At 42.6% G+C, this 16640-nt stretch overlaps 1 protein-coding gene across 3 annotated transcripts in view; it reads right to left on the bottom strand.

Moving 5' to 3' along the window:
• Positions 1 to 3011: 3011 nt before the first annotated feature.
• The window catches only part of MPZL1 (myelin protein zero like 1), a 71966-nt gene continuing 58337 nt past the window's right edge, over positions 3012 to 16640 (bottom strand). For all 3 annotated transcript variants that reach the window (XM_088835999.1, XM_055401773.2, XM_055401774.2), the window contains one exon: positions 3012 to 5279. In XM_088835999.1, coding sequence (XP_088692125.1) covers positions 5178 to 5279 — 102 coding nt within the window. In that variant the 3' untranslated portion in view covers positions 3012 to 5177. The remainder of the gene's footprint in view (positions 5280 to 16640) is intronic.

The following is a 16640-nucleotide window of genomic DNA, read 5'->3' as shown; positions in this document are numbered from 1 at the left end:
GCCAAAACCATGCTGTTTTGATTACTGTAGCTTTGTAGTATTGTCTGAAGTCTGGAAGGGTTATGACTCCTGCTCTGTTCTTTTTCCTCAGGATTGCTTTGGCAATTCTGGGTCTTTCATGGCTCCGTAAAAAGTTTAGGATTATTTGCTCTAGTTCTGTGAAAAACATCATGGGTAACTTGATAGGATTGCATTTGTCTTTCTTATTTCATGTATGGCCTTGTTGCACAGCATGTAGGATCTTAGTTCCCTGACCAGGGGTGAAACTCCCAACCCTGCAGTTGAAGCACTAAGTCTTAACTACTGGACCACCAGGGAAATACTGTTATTCAAAACTAACTTACCCTTCTCCCCACCTTTCTTTGGTAACCGTAAGTTTGCTTTCTATGTCTGAGTCTATTTCTGCTTTATAAATAAGTTCATTTGTATCATTTTTTAAGATTCCATATATAAGTGGTATTATATTTTTCCCTGACTTACTTCATTTAGTAATGGTCTATTTCTGCTTTATAAATAAGTTCATTTGTATCATTTTTTAAGATTCCATATATAAGTGGTATTATATTTTTCCCTGACTTACTTCATTTAGTAATGGTAACCTCTGTGTCCATCGCTGCTACTGCAAATGGAATTTGATCGTTCATTTTTATGGCTGGCTAGTATCCCAGTGTATATTTGTGCCACATCTTCTTTATCCATTCATCTGTCAGTAGACATTTAGGCCAATTCTGTGAATTGGCTCTTGTGACTAACACTGCAATGAACATTAGGGTGCATGTACCCAAACTAGTTTTCACCTTTTGCAGATATACGTCCAGGAGTAGAGTTGCTGGATCATGGATCTGAGTTTAGATTTTTAAGGAACCCCTGTACTGTTCACCATGGTGGCTGCACCAATTTATGTTCTCATCAACAGTGTAGGAGGGTTCCCTTTTCTCCATGCCTGCTCCAGCATTTATTATTTTTAGACTTTTTGATGGTGGCCATTCTGACTCATACCTCATTGCAGTTTTGATTTTCATTTCTCTAATAATTAGCAATGTTGAGCATCTTTTCATGTGCTTGTTGGCTATCAGTATGTCTTATTTGGAGAAATGTCTGCTTAAGTTGTGCCCATTTTTGGATTGGGTTTTTTTTTTTTTTTAATATATTGATCTATGTGAGATGTTTATACATATTAGAAATTCAGCCCTGTCTGTCGCATCTTTGCAGATGTTTCCTCCTATACTATAGGCTGTCTTTTTGTTTATAGTTACCTTTCTTGTGTAAAAGCTTGTAAGTTTGATTAGGTCCAATTAGTTTATTTTTGCTTTTGATTGTATTACTCTTGGAGATGTATCCAAAATATACTGCTGTAATAGACTGACTTTATCTAAAAGTGAGTTTGAGATTAGTACAACTAGCATTGACTCATAGTGCTAAACAGAGCAAGAAAATTTTGGCATACAGAAAGTATTAGTATCTAAAAGCTATTATTACTACCATGTCACCTTCTCTCACCTCTACTGTGGCAAGATCCTTGAAAAGCTGTGTGTTCCTTATGCTTAGCACAGTGCCTGGCATATGGTAGGATATAGATTTGTTGAATAGATAAATCCATCTATCCGTCATCCATCTAATCAACATTTACTGAGAAACTGCTAATTGCCAGATAATGTACTGCACACTAAAGACGGAACAGTGAACACAACAGCTAAATTCTGGCCTCTCAGTGCTTATGTTTTGGTAGGAAAAACAGATCAGCACATGTATGGTTTGACAGGGAGAAAAACAGCAGGGTTAAGGGGCTTACAGAGAGCCAGGGGTAGAGACTGCTTTTTTACATATCATGGAAGGTCTCTCTGAGGTGATATGTGAGCAGACACTTAAAGGAAATGAAGGAGCAAGCCACACACATGTGCAGAACGTGCATTCCAGGCTGAAGGTGCCAAGGGCCTGAGGTAGGCACATGGGTGGTATTTCTGAAGAAGCAGCCTGTGTGGCTGGAGAGAGATTAAGTTAAGGAAAGGGCTCTGATCTCTTCTTCACTTGATCTAAACTGAGCACACAACACAATCCAGTAATTGAAAAGGATATATTAAAATATTCACAAAAGTACAACAATTGAAAAAGAAAAATTAATGAACACGATGGGCTTTTTACCTGACTGAATACAGTTCCGTTGAAAAGCTACAGAGAGCTTGAAATTTAAATGTCAAGTAATCCCACGTAGGTACCCCCTTAGAAACACCATGTGCAATCTTAGGAGGCCTCACGCTGCCAAGAATCAGACATGGAAAGGATGGTCCTGCCATCTGGAACCAGCCCCACTGTTGTTGTCTGTGTCCAGGGATGAGGATGTTGGGACCCAGGAGAAAGGGCCAAGAGATTCATAGGAGGTGGTATGAGGAGTTTCAGAAGAAGCCCCAACCATGAAGTCCTCTACCCCAGTGTGAGCAGCTCCCCGCAGACCAGTCAGTCACAGACCCAGAGTGGGAGGCCGGGACCCTTGCCCGGAGGAGGCGGGGAGAGGGGGCTCACAGCCGTGTTAGCAGAAGTGATAGCTGGTGCTCTGGGTGGGAGCTTCACAAACATGCAGAAAAATAGGGCTCTTGCTCTCAGGAGGTGTTAGCAATGTTCTATACATAGTAGATTCATTGGACCTGCTGAGAAAGGAGGAAAAGGAGAATCCCCTTTTCTCTGTAAAAACAGAAAATGACTAAGAATGTTGGTCCTTTAACAGACCGGAACCTGGTGGTCCGGAGTCGACCGATGAGAAAGTAAGGAGAGAGAAAGGGGCTGATACTCCTTGGTTTATGCAGAAAGCCAATAAAGCCCCTGCACGGGGCTTGCTCTGTTCACGAAGGCCTCAGGCGCCCTCTCGATGGGGTGAAGGCACAGAGCGCCTTCTCGAGAGGGTCTTAGAAGCGCGGGCAGGAAAGCAAACCCAGAGAGCCTCTACGCTCCAGGAATTAGCCTGAAGAAGAGAGAGAGTGGGGAGAGAGAGAGAGCAAGACACGGGACCAAAACTCTGATGGAGCAAAGGCGTTTTATTCAACATTGTGTAGGTATTTATACTGTCTTACAAGATAGCTACTTTCGGCAGAGATAAAATCAAAACTTACAAGTTATCAAGGAAACATGAGGTCATCCACATGAAAGAGAGAGAGTTGTAAATAGTCACTTTTACCATATAGTTCATAAAAAGGAAGAGGGTACTTATCACGATATAGAAAAACTAACGAAGGAAATGCCTGGATTCCTCAGCCCCCAGGAGAGGCTTGCCTCTCCTCTTAATTCCTGAGTATTCAGGAATTAATAAGGAACAGAGAATTCCTGACAGATCCAAAACAGCACACAGGAAGCCTCCTGTTATGCTTCCTGACATAAGAAAATTAAACACATCAATGCATACACTTGGTCTCTCCACAACGTATTTTCTTCTTCCTTGAAATCTTGGATGGCTGTACAATTCTCACAGTGGGAGGGCTCACCAAGAGTGTCCTCATCCTGGCAGGCTGAAGAATGCTGACATCTGAATACCCGCATCCCTCCCCCTGCTGCCCCTGCTCCCCCTTACACAAAAAGGTCTCCTAAAGGTTCTGGAATTTTCACCGTGAAGGCAGAGAAGCCCCAGGGTAGAAGGCAAAGCTGGTCACTTTGCAGAACTGCTCAGGGCGAGTGTTCTTCATCCCTCTTCCGCACGGGGCCTGTGGGCACAAAGGAGGGATACGCAGCACAGCCGAAAGATCTTCCTCCCACGTGCAACACAGACCAGACCCACCAGGCTCAGAGACGGCAGGCACGTGTGATGATAAAACCCAGTCCTGCTGACATACATATCAACAGACCATGAGCTGGAGCACTGTGGGATTAATGCAGTCTCTCAGAAAATAAAAGACTGCACATATGGGGCAGAGTTTGTTTGTAGCTCATACACTTTTTCTCTGTGTAACCACCTCCTAGACATCTTTAAGTCTAAATTATTATTTCCTTAGAACTTGGCCTTCAAAGTCTCTCACAAAGAGAACAGACAGGAAGAAAACAGGAAACAGCTCTTAGGGGACCTCAAACTAAATGAGATGAAAACTAACATTACCTGTCACACCCACTTACCCCAATGCGTTCTGGGACTATATCATCAGTATTTTCAATTTTAAATGAAAAAAATTCTTTACAAATCTAACAGTCTTTAACCTCAAAGGCCTTGAAGCTATTATTATAGGAGCCAGGCTGCTGGAAGTATGACTGAAGCTTTACAAAGATTCTCTAAAGAGAGCTCTGCCATACTAGAGACTGGCAAGCTAATGATTCCATTTCTGCCTACTTAGAAGGACATGAAATTCTGCTCCTTCAGCTATGTGTGGACTCGTTACAAGCAGAAAGGACTTCAGCACAGAACGCACCATGCCTTCTGCTCTCCAAAGAGTACAGCGCCCCTCAAGCCATCCCTGGCCCTGTTTCAGTTACACATCGATCACGGTATGCGTCTAAAAGTGCCTGGACAGAAGTGACTTCTGGCATTGATCCTTTGCTAATTTTGCTATGACGAATCCACAGACTGAGATGATATGCTACAGGGTGTAACTTTATAGTCTACACAACACTGAAAGCAGAAAACTGCCCTGTATTTTAGAGAGAAAAATAGCAACAAAAATCACATGGTCTCCAAGTGGCATAGCAAATGGATGCTCTCTAAAAACAACTGCCACATAGGCGATATACCCTGGGCCAAAGGCCATCCTGAACATGCTTCCATCACAGCATCTCCACTCTCCAACTACAATACACATAAAGGTGGGTTAAGCCCTTATATTAAAAGGCCATGTCTAACAGAGTACTAAAAGATCTGCTACTTTCCCCATTAAGGCAAACCACATCTAAATGACGGTGATAGGAATGTATCTGAATTTTCTCAACTGTAAATGACCCTGAAGGGAAGTACAAAAACAGCAAGACGATTTATATATACATAGAATCACACCGTCTCTTCCTCATGCAACACTGGCTCCTTGCATCAGGAAGATTAAATAGAACATTTATACACATCCTTTATACACATCTTTTTCTCCCTCTATGACTAAACATGTGCTTCTCCTCGTTCCGGTTTCCAAGGCCACACATACATGTGGGCTACATTTTCTGCACAAGAGTCCAGTTTGGATTTGTTTATTGCTGAGGATATAATCGCGGTCTTCTCAATTTTTCCGAATGTCTGCATACACCACAGACTCTGACTTGTTAATCCGGTCACTGTGGTGTCCGCCAGAGTGGTCTAGCTGCGCATATATGACTGGGCCCTGGAGAAGAGAAGCAGAATTAGCGGTATGGAAAAACTGGTGGCCTTGTGAGCTGCAGGGACAGAAGCGATGATTAAAGTGATATCGTTAGGGTTTCAGAGCAGAGTCCCCCCTTTGAATGTCTTCAGGAACATATGTTCCTTCCTAGGAACAGTATGTCCAGGACGGACTTTAAAACAAGACTGGGTATACTTGGAAGCTGTTCAAGACGGTACACAGAGATCTGTTATGCTATTCTGTCTGCTTTTGTATCTGTTTTAAATTATCTGTAACAAGATAATATTCCTTCTTAAGAGTCACCCTTAAATACCTGTCACAGAATTCAACTCTTGTAACTGGGATCCGAGTCTCAAGGACGGAGACAAGCACTTCTGCCAACCCAAGACCCACTGAAATCATGACTGTGAGAATGACACAAGAAATCAACATATGCAGTGCCACTCAAAAATACCATCAATTTGAACTGATCATTTGATACAAGTAGGTACTTAAAAAAAACTTTCTATATTCTTCCACATACCTACTTATAGTATGACTCTTTAGTCTAACTATAACCAATAAAAACATTGCTTGATATCTAAGATCAGGTAAACATTTTTCCTGTTTTAAAATTTAAAATAACCCCAAAGCCACATCTACAGACTTACAAGGAAAAACCCTAGCTGGACTAGAAGAGGCCTTCCCCTCACCCTCAGCAGTAAGGCAGAGGGCTGGCAGGGTCCCACCAGGACAGCAAGGCAAGGCTGTCTCGGGTAGAGTGAGTCCTGACTCTTGGGAGGACCAAGGGTTCAAGTATCAGATAGTTGGCTGTATTTCACAACCCTTAAGAGTCCCTTCCAACCCAGAGATTCTAAAACTGTAAACAGCAACAACTACCACAAAACAGCCTTCTTTAGGGGTAAAAAGTTTAATATAACCCAAAGGCAACTGTCCCAATCCAGGGAATCTCTCCCTGAATAGTCTACTACTGTGCTTAAGTTTTCAATTTTGAAGTCATAAGATCAGTAGCCAAAAGCATGTGGCTTAAAATAAACACTCTTGAAACTTCTATATGAATCTAGAATGGTCGATACACGACATATGCATTTGGCGAGACCCAGAAAAATGCACAACACAAAGAGTGAGCCTTAATACAAACCATGGACTTAAGTTAACTATAAAGTTCTCTATATTAATTCATCAACTGTCAGAAATGTACCATAACAATCTAAGTTGTTAACAATCAGGGAAACTTTGGAGAGGAAGGAGTACATAGGACCTCTTTACTTTCTGCTAGATTTTTCTGTAGACTTAACACTGCTCTAAGAAATAAAGTCTACTTTATAAGAAAAAACTGAATAAAATAAACATCCTTACTCCCATCTAGGAGTCCTACAACCAGCATCCTTTACTGCGTAACATGGGATCCTGTGGAGTTCAGGCACTCCAACTTCCAGAGAAGGGATAAACTGAGCTATGCAATGGTGTGCCTGAAAGAAGAGCTACAAACTAACACCCGAGGGCTAGACCCATGTGAACTCCAGCAGATCTGCAGGCTGAACTTCCTGAGCATGGCAGCAGCCCTGGTGAGCACTAGCTGTGCGGCTCCACACCAGGCATATTTTTAACCCCCCAAGCATTAGCGTCTTCATCTCTAACATGGCCTTGCTGCTGCTGCTGCTGCTAAGACTCTTCAGTCGTGTCCAACTCTTTGCGACCCCATGGACTGCAGCCCACCAGGCTCCTCCGCCCATGGGATTTTCCAGGCAAGAGTACTGGAGTGGGGTGCCATCACCTTCTCCGAACATGGCCCGAGCAATAGTATTATACCTCTTAAGACTGTTGTAAGAGTTAGATGATATCTACAAGTAAAACTCAAGCAATGTCTGACAGCATTCAAAATATATTAATCATTAAATACATTAATCACGAACATACTGTTATACAAATATACTTAAAAGTACACCAATGTTACCAATCAAATAAATCAAGCAAAGTCACTTTGTGTTTTGTCAGTGTGTGACACTTTTCATGGGTGTCATGGGTAATGCAACAGATCATGCTGTTAACACTGAATCAAACGGAAACCTTCTATATTCATCTCAGAAAACTGCAAGTTAAATGTCATTCTAAAAAATAAAAAGTTAAACAAACAAATGTTGTTCAAGTCATTATTTAAGGTGGTTTATTACATAGCAATAGGTAACCGATACACTGTGTGAGTGGGAAAGAGAGAGAACAGAGAAAGCAACAAAGGAAAATAACCTCTGAATCAGTCAGTAAATACTAAGAAACTAGGAAGGTCTTTCATGTGAGACAGTATTGTCTTTCACGGCACGAGAACACAACAGTTTTTCAAAAGTAACTGAGAAAACACTGAAGGATAAAAGAGCCCCTTCCTACTGATGGGTTAGTTTCTCCAAATTGCTTCCTAACGTCCTCACTCTTTCCCCCTTAGAAGCTCTTCAGCCAGTGGCTTTGTTAAATACCTAGGACAGCCCCTGGCAGACTGTATGTGCTGGATGAAAGGTGGATGAAATAATGAATCTAGAGGAATTCTCACCAGAACTGGGGGTTGGGAATCTGTCAGTGAATGCTGCTCAATTTTGAAATGCTCTCTAAAGTCTGGTATGAGGAAGATTTGGAAGCTGATGGTACCCTGAGTCTCTGTGGAACACGCCTCAGGACTTTGACAAGAAGTCAACAGTCTTCTTTGGCTAAGACCATTGAGGACTTCAGGAGGGGCCAGTGAACCAAGAACTTGGAAATGTACCTGCTATATCGCTGAAACATTCACTGGGGTGTTTAAGAGTTAAAACAGTATCAGCAATGACACCTGCTAGCCAAGCGGTTTTTACTGTACTATACATCCCGACACTCACCTTTCCTCATTCTTATTTTTTTTTTTGGTGCTGCCACAAAGAATTACACCAACCAAGTGAAAGATCACTCCATACATATATATTTTCCTCAACTATTTATTATACAAATAATTCTATTAAAAATGTTTCAAAAAACTAATTGCTTGACCTAGGTTTATTCTTTTAGTTCCAGTCAGAAATGAAATTATCCCTGGACACTACCTACATGAAATTTACTCTAATATAAAAACACAGTGGCGACGGAGTCGGGAGAAACTCCAGGAAGAAAGGGTTATGGAAGAGCAAGGAGACCTATCTCTGAACACATATTAATTTCTTAGAAGCTATTATGTCCTGAATTACACTCTCCATAGCCTCCGCAGCCCTTTAGAGTCTGAATCTGGTCCTTCGGGCATTAGACGAATCACCCTTGACACCCGGAAACAGATATCAAGATTTGCTTTAACCAGACGCTCACTGACTGTTCACAAAACACATTTTCAGTATTTATTTCACATCACCAAACACAGATGTGAAACAGTGTGTGTCACATTCTTTGACATAAATGAAACTAATTATCAAAACACAGTTGAAAAGAGCTGGACACAGGCAGGACAGAATAAGTATATGTCTTAAGAGCCACATGGATCTGGGTCTAACGCCAGCTCTGGCAGTAACTACTGACCTTGAGCAAGTGACTAAACCTAGCTCAGCCTTGGTTTCTTCACAAGTAAAATAGGGATAGAGAAGAAACTTACCTCATAGGACCGCCGTGAGAACTGCATGAGACAATACACGTGCTGTGCTTCTGGAGACCTTACACATCTACAGACTGAACCTGACAAAAACGTAACTTTTCCACTCACTGTCCTCCAAAAATACTTGCTTCCTGTTTTTTTGGCTGTGCCATGTGGTATGCAGGATCTTAGTTCCCCAACCAGAGATCAAACCTGTGTCCTCTGCAGTAGAAGCTTGAAATCCTAACCACTGGACTGCTAGGGAATTCCCACTTGCCTTTTGTATACAAAGCATTAACTGCTTCCAGAAAAGGATCTAGAAAACCAATTGTCCCAAAGATACACACACAGAGATTACCTGAAATCAACGTCATTCAAAACTAAGCTTTACAAAGAGAGACACTCCAGACTCTTAAGTGGCACCTACCTGACACCATTCGCAACCCAACTCCCCACTTTGTTTGCGGTAGAGTCCCCCTTGCCCTTTTTTTGTAAATTAATTTGGAAACCAACTTTATTTATGGCTGTGCTGAGTCTTCGTTGCCACGAGTAGGCTTCTTCTAGCTGCAGTGAGCAGGGCTGACTGATAGTTGCGGTGAGTGGGATTCTCTGTGGTGGCTTCTCCAGGTGCGTGGGTTCTCGTGGTTGCGGCTGGTGGGCTCCAGGGCACAGGCTCAGTAGTCATGGCATAAGGGCTTAGTTACTCTGTGGTATATGGGATCTTCTCAGACCGGGGGTTGAACCTGTGTCCCTTGTATTGGAAAGCAGTTTCTTACTACTGGACCACCAGGGAAAGTTCAAGAGCCCTAATCACTCCCTTCACTCAGGTAATTTGACTCCACCCTCTCCTGCCCCTGGGGCTTCCCTTGTGCCTCAGCTGGTAAAGAATCTGCCTGCAATGCGGCAGCCCTAGGTTCAATCTCTGGGTTCAATCCCTGGGTTGGGAAGATCCCCTGGAAAAGGGAAAGGCTACCCACTCCAGTATTCTTGTCTGGAGAATTCCATGGACTGTATAGTCCTTTGGGTCGCAAAGAGTCAGACAGGACTGGGTGACTTTCACTTTCACCTCTCCTGCCCCCAGGGGCAAAGTCGGTTATGACTGCTGCCCCCTGCACAAGACTGGCAACAGGCATCAGCATGCGACCCACTCTGGCCAAGGGAAGTAGGAGAAGTTTGCTGGGGGGCTTCTGGTAACTTTCCTCCATAATAAAAACCACCTGGGAGGAGATTCAGCTCTTCCTGCAGGTGCCTTTTTTCATGAGCTGCCTCAAAGCATGGCAGTCATTCTGAGGTTGAGGGAAGCAGCCCAGAGGATGAAAGAATGAGACGGAGAGAACTGGAGTCTTAAGGACACCACTGGACCAAACTAATGAACACACAGGCCCCCTGCTTTGGGGCCTCTTGTGAGTTAACAAATCTCTTACTGTTAAAGGTATTTTAAATCAGGTCTTCTGTTACTAATCTTCCAATTGTAACAAAAATAGTGGCCAAAGACAGATGAGTAATACAGCACAATTGGTGCCCTGCCTGGCTATTATGTTTCCATCTTTTGTAAATTTCCTTCCTGGAGCACTAGTATTGTTTCTCTTTTGATAAAATAACATGCAGTTATTTATTCACTCAAATAGTAATGACTAATGCTATTAGACTCAGATGATGCCTGCAGGTAGAAAATGGAAAGTTTTGCCGATCAAGGAACATGTCTTGACAGAACCATTGGAAGAAAGTACTAAGGGATAGTTTGCAAATATTCCTGCCACGTGTCCATTTCACACATCTGACTGCAGTACGTGGGCAGTGACTGTCTAAACCTGTCCTTATAAGGCACCGTATACCGTGTTGGCTTGTGTGTGTGTCGCTCAGTCGTGTCTGACTCTTTGCAACCCCATGGACTGAAGCCTCCCAGGCTCCTCTGTCCATGTAATTCCCCAGGCAAGAACACTGGAGTGGGTAGCCAGTCCCTTCTCAAGGGACGTTCCTGACCCAGGGAGTGAACCAACGTGTCCTGTATTGCAGGTGGATTCTCTACTGTCTGAGCTACCCGGGAAGCCCACAGTGTACCATGAACCTTTATAATTAGCAAAGGAAAAATGAGAAGGTCTTTAGACGTCAACTTGCCCTAACTCATCATTTAATAAGAAGGTGTTTAGACATCAACTTGCCCTGACCCATTATTTCAAAGATTAAGGGAACAAATGCTGAAGTTAAATAATTCCCTGCAAGCTTACACCATTAGCTGGACCCAAGAATCAATATTAGTTTGTAACACATGACTAACCCTTAATACACTAAGATGTCTATCTAATAAATATGAAGATTTCCTCAAGGTTGTTTGTTAGGATGTACACACAAAAAAATTCTCCATATCATGGAAAAGCTTGAAGATGATCCCAACAACCCAGGAGCCTCTGAGGTTCTGTAGGGCAGGGACCAGGTGATAATCATCCCTGTGTTTCCCACATTCAGCTAACACTGCATATATGCTGAGTGCTTAGATGTGTGTGGAAGTGATACACACAATGGAAAGATCAGGTTGTCAAAACAACTGCTACGTTTGGTTATGCTCAATTTATAAAAAGTATTTAATCTCATAAATTCGCTAATAAGATGAACATATTAGGACAAGCCAGTTTTCTCCAAACAGAAAGCTTTTCTGCTTCAGTCTGAACAAGTGGAAGATAGAGTACCAAAAGGATTCTGGTGAGAACAACTTCCATAGAGTCCTCTGGTGCTCAGACAGAGGTATTTCTGCCGCAGACACTGAGGGTGCATGTGGTGGTGAGCAGGCGCACACCAGCACCACCTAAGGCCCTCTGGTGCTTAGGAATTCTGTGGAGGATTTGAAGCAAATGTTTTAACCCCAGGATAGCAGCCCTTGTTTTAAGGTGACCACTGAATGAAAACCTAAAAAAAAAAGAGAAGTTGGAAGATAAATCTGCTAGGAAATCACAGTTCCAAGTCTCATGTTGACTGGCAAAGGCTTTATAAGTTCCAGAATCAGGTTAAGGCAGAAAATACCTTTAACAAGTTGTACAACTGTAAAATAAAAGATACATTATGACTTGATTAAAAATAACCAAGTAAGACAAAGGCTACTCCAGGTAATGTCACTTAACAGAAACCCTGATTTGCAACATGTTCAGCATTATGCAAACGAAGAACTTCCAGATGTCTAGGCTGGGTTTAGAAAAGGAAGAGAAACTAGAGATCAAATTGCTAACATTCACTGGATTATAGAGAAAGCAAGGGAATTTCAGAAAACATCTATCTCTGTTTCATCAACTATGCTAAAGCCTTTGACTGTGTGGATCATGACAAACTGTGGAAAGCTCTCAGAGAGATGGGAGTACCAGACGATCTTATGTGTCTCCTGAGAAACCTGCATGTAGGTCAAGAAGGAACAGTTAGAACCCTGTATGGAACAACTGATGAACGTTCAAGATTGAGAAGGGAGTCCGACAGGGCTGTCTGCTGCCACCCTGTTTAATCTAAACACTGAGCACATCATGAGAAATGCCAGGCTGGGTGAGTTACAAGCCAGAATCAAGATAGGCGGGAGAAACATCAATAACCTCAGATATGTGGATGACACCACTCTAATGGCAGAAACGGAAGAGGAACTAGAGAGCCTCTTGATGAGGGTGAAGGAGGAGAGCTCTGAAAGAGCCGGTTGAAGACTAAATATTAAAAACACTAAGATCATTGCATCCGGCCCCATTACTGCATGGCATATGGAAGTAGTGACAGATTTCCTCTTCTCGGGCTCCAAAATCACTGCAGATGCTGACTGCAGCCATGAAATCAGAAAATGATTGCTTCTTGGCAGGAAAGTGGTAACAAACCTAGACAGTGTGTTGAAAAGCAGAGACATTACTCTGTTGACAAAGGTCTGTATAGTCGAGGCTATGGGTCTTCCCAGTGGTCATGCATGGTTGTGAGAGCTGGACCATAAAAAAGGCAGAACACCAAAGAATTGATGCCTTCAAACTGTGGTGCTGGAGAAGACTCCTGAAAGTTCCTTGGACAGCAAGAAGATCAAACCAGTCAATCTTAAGGGAGATCAACCCTGAATATTCACTTGAAGGACTGATGCTGAAGCTGAAGCTCCAGTATTTTGGTCATCTGATGCACACAGATGACTCATTGGAAAAGTCCCTGATGCTGGGAAAGGCTGAGGGCAGAAGGAGAAGAGGGCACCAGATGATGAGATGGCTGGACAGCATCACCAGTGCAATGAACATGAATTTGGGCAAACTCTGGGGTATGGTGATGGACAGGGAGGCCTGATGTGCTGGAGTCCATGGGGTCGCAAAGAGTCAGACAGGCCTGGGTGACTGCACACCAACAATGAGACAGAAGAGGCCTTCAGGGACCTGTACTGAGCACAAAGAAAATAACCTAGGGATCAAACTGCGGGGGACACTGAGGCTCTCCTCTCAAAACTGACCTGAGGTCTGACTGCAAACACTGACACTGTGCATGAACTGCTTCCCACTAACCTCCAGAAAATGCCACAGAGTCAGGACTGGGCAGAACCCTGGGAGCTTACTCACAGGAGAGCTGAGCCTGGCTCTGACTCAGGGACAGCAGGCACAGCAGGGTGGGGTCTTGACGCTGAAAACAGGGCAGGCAAGAAACGGCAACCCACTCCAGTATTCTTGCCTGGAGAATCCCATGGACAGAGGAGCCTGGCGGGCTACAGTCTATGGTCTCAAAAAGAGTCGGACATGACTGAGCGACTAACACTTTCATTTTTAAGTCCACTTACTGAGTGCTTTCGCTATGAACAGACAACCACCGATTATTGGGCATTTGAGGAAAGCTTCTAACATGAAGACAAAAATTATCAGAGAGAAAACGGAATTCAAAAGAAGCAATAACAGAAGAAAACATTTTTTAAGAAATTACATAAAACAAGAAAAGATGATACAGAGATAAGACAGTGTGTCCATGAAAACAAGAGCAGGCTGGTAGAGTCTGAGAATAAGTGATAGTTCTTGAAAATTAAGAGGAAGATAACAGAAAGTAAATATTTAATAAAAGTTGGAAGATAAAGTTGTAGAAATTTTCTAGAAGAAAACTGCAAAACAGAAAAAATAAGAAAGAACTGCTCTAGGAAATGATCCAATTCTAAACAGGAATTTCCAAAACAGAAAATAGGAAAATGGAAGAGGAAATTTTCCAGAGAATAATGGAAGACAATACCCTAACTGAAGGACATCGCTTCCAGATTGAAAGAGCCCCTGAGTAGCCAGTATAACGTATGAAAGAATACCACAATTTCATAAAATTTTAGAACACAAGGGATAAAAAAAGACTCTAAGAGAAGGAGAATAAAACTGGCCCTACACAAAGGAGGAGGCATCAGGATAGTATCAACTTCTTGGCGTTGGAAGCTAGAAAAATCAGCAGTGCCTCAAAATGCTGAAGGAAAATGATTTCCAATCTGGAATCCTACCCAACCAGATTCTCACTCAAGCTTGGGGGTGGAGAATAAAAAAATTTCAGACCTGCTGAAGACAAACATATTACTTTACAGTTTTGGAGGTCCAAAGTTTGAGATGGGTTTCACTGGGGTGAATCAAGGCATCAGTAAAGATGCATTCCTCCTGGGGGCTCAAGGGAGAATCTGCTTCCTTGCTTTCCCCAGTTTACAGGAGCTGCTTGCATTCCATGGCTTGTGACCCCTTCCTTCATCTTCAAAGCCAGCAGAATAGTCTTCAAATCTCTGGCTTGGACCCTTCTGCTTCGCTCTGATAAGGACCCTTCTGATGACATTTGGCCCAAATGGATAATCCAGGAAAATCTCCCCATCTCAAGATCTGTAAGGTTAAGGATCTTGACGTGTAATGTAATGTATCCCGCAGGTTCCAGGGATTAGGATGTGGACATCTTTTGGAGGTCTTTATTCTGTTTACCATACAAAGCCTGAACATTCGTATCTGCTGTGCATCCTTTAAAGTTATGGAGGATATGTTCTACCACACTATGGGAATAAAGTAAAAAGGTAAGGATCTGAGGTCCAACAGAAGTGAGAGAAAGAAAATTTCTTGGGAGGGGAGGCCCAGGATGACTCCTATGCACCAGCCTGAAGCACAACAAAGTCAGAAGACTTCAACAGGCATGTCTCCATGAATAAAGTGAAAGCAGCAGAGTATCTGACCTGTCTGAATGTGCTCAGAGTTTTTGCCTGGAGTTTGGAGATGGAGTGCATGAACAGATAAGCACGTAGAAAGCTAACCAAATAAAAACCAGAGTAAAGATGAGCTCTATGACAAAAAAAAAAAAAAACTGTACAAAAAACCAAATGTATGCAGTACAACAGTGACAAAAACAGGTATATGCAACAGTGAAAAATAACACCTAACCACATATCCATACTGGGAAGAAGCATGCGGCCGTGTGTGCACCTGAAAGCGTATGCTGGGAAGAGGGCTTGCGGGGAGGGGCTAAATTCAGTAATAAAGTTGCTCGGAAATATGAAGATAAATATCAGGGAAAAAATGGCAGAAAGAGAAACTTCCCTGGTGGTACAGTGGATAAAAATCCCCCTGCCAATGTAGAGAACACGAGTTCGAGCCCTGGTCAGGGCAGATTCCACATGGCACAGAGCAACCGAGCCCAACTCCTGAGCCCACATGCTGCCGACACTGAAGTCCATGCGCGCTGCAGCCTGTGCTCTGCAACAAGAGAAGCCACCAAATAAGCACCCCAGGCATCACAACACAGAGCAGCCCCTGCTTAAAACAGCCACAGTTAGAGAAAGCCAGCGCGCAGCAACGAAGACCCAGCGCAACCAAAAACAAGAGAGTAAATGGAAAGCTTAAACAGCTGCAAGAACGGACAGTGCCTGGCTGCTGTGTCGTAAGTGTGCTTTTACTTCCTTTCCTTCTCGGCCTCCAGTCAGCTTGCTTAACACTGTAGCTCTGTCCACGCCTCCCAGCTTTTCTTCCATGCTGTGTTTTGGTTAGTTTCAATTGCTTCTTCAAGGTTACTGAGTTTTTCTTCCATAGCGTCTAATCTGTCATTTTTGCTATCCAATGTTTTTTTCATTTCTAGAAGTTTCTTCCATTTTGGTCTTTTTTATATTTCTATTTCTCTCCATATTATGTTAAAGTTTCCCTTACAACCTTAAGTTTATTTTTAAGATTTATAATATTTAAGGTCCTTATCTATGAATTCTATCACCTATGTCACTTCTGAGTTTGCTTCCATTGGCTGACTTTTTTCTTGACTATATGTTTTATATTCCTCTTTCTTTGTATGCTTGCTAATTTTTGACTGATGTCAGACATGAATTTTTAACTTAATTTTTTTTAACATCAAAAACTTTTGTATTGGGATAGGCTTCCCAGGTGGTGCCAGTGGCAAAGAACCCACCTGCCAATGCAGGAGACATAAGAGATGCAGGTTTGATCCCTGGATTGGGAAGATCCCCTGGAGGAGGTCATCTAAATCCACTCCAATATTCCTGCCTAGAGAATCCCATGGACAGAGGAGCCTGGTGGGCTATAGTCTGTAGGGTTGCAAAGAGTCGGACACGACTGAAGGGATGTAGCACACACACACAGCCAGTCAGACATTGTGAATTTTTCGATGGCAGGTGTTGGATTTTGTTTTTTGGTGTTTCTCTTTTTAAAAACTTGAAGCATAGTTAATTTACAATACTGTGTTAGTTTCAAGTGTACAGCAAAGTGATTCAGCTATATACACACAGACACATACACACATATATGTTTTTGTACATATACTTTATATATATATATATATATATAGTTCTTTAG

Source organism: Moschus berezovskii, chromosome 4, assembly GCF_049115385.1.
Source record: "Moschus berezovskii isolate FMDL1 chromosome 4, NW_MosBer_1.0, whole genome shotgun sequence".
Classification (NCBI taxonomy): Eukaryota; Metazoa; Chordata; class Mammalia; order Artiodactyla; family Moschidae; genus Moschus; species Moschus berezovskii.
The sequence above is the reverse complement of the archived record's forward strand: the minus strand, read 5'-3'. Positions and strand labels throughout refer to the sequence as shown.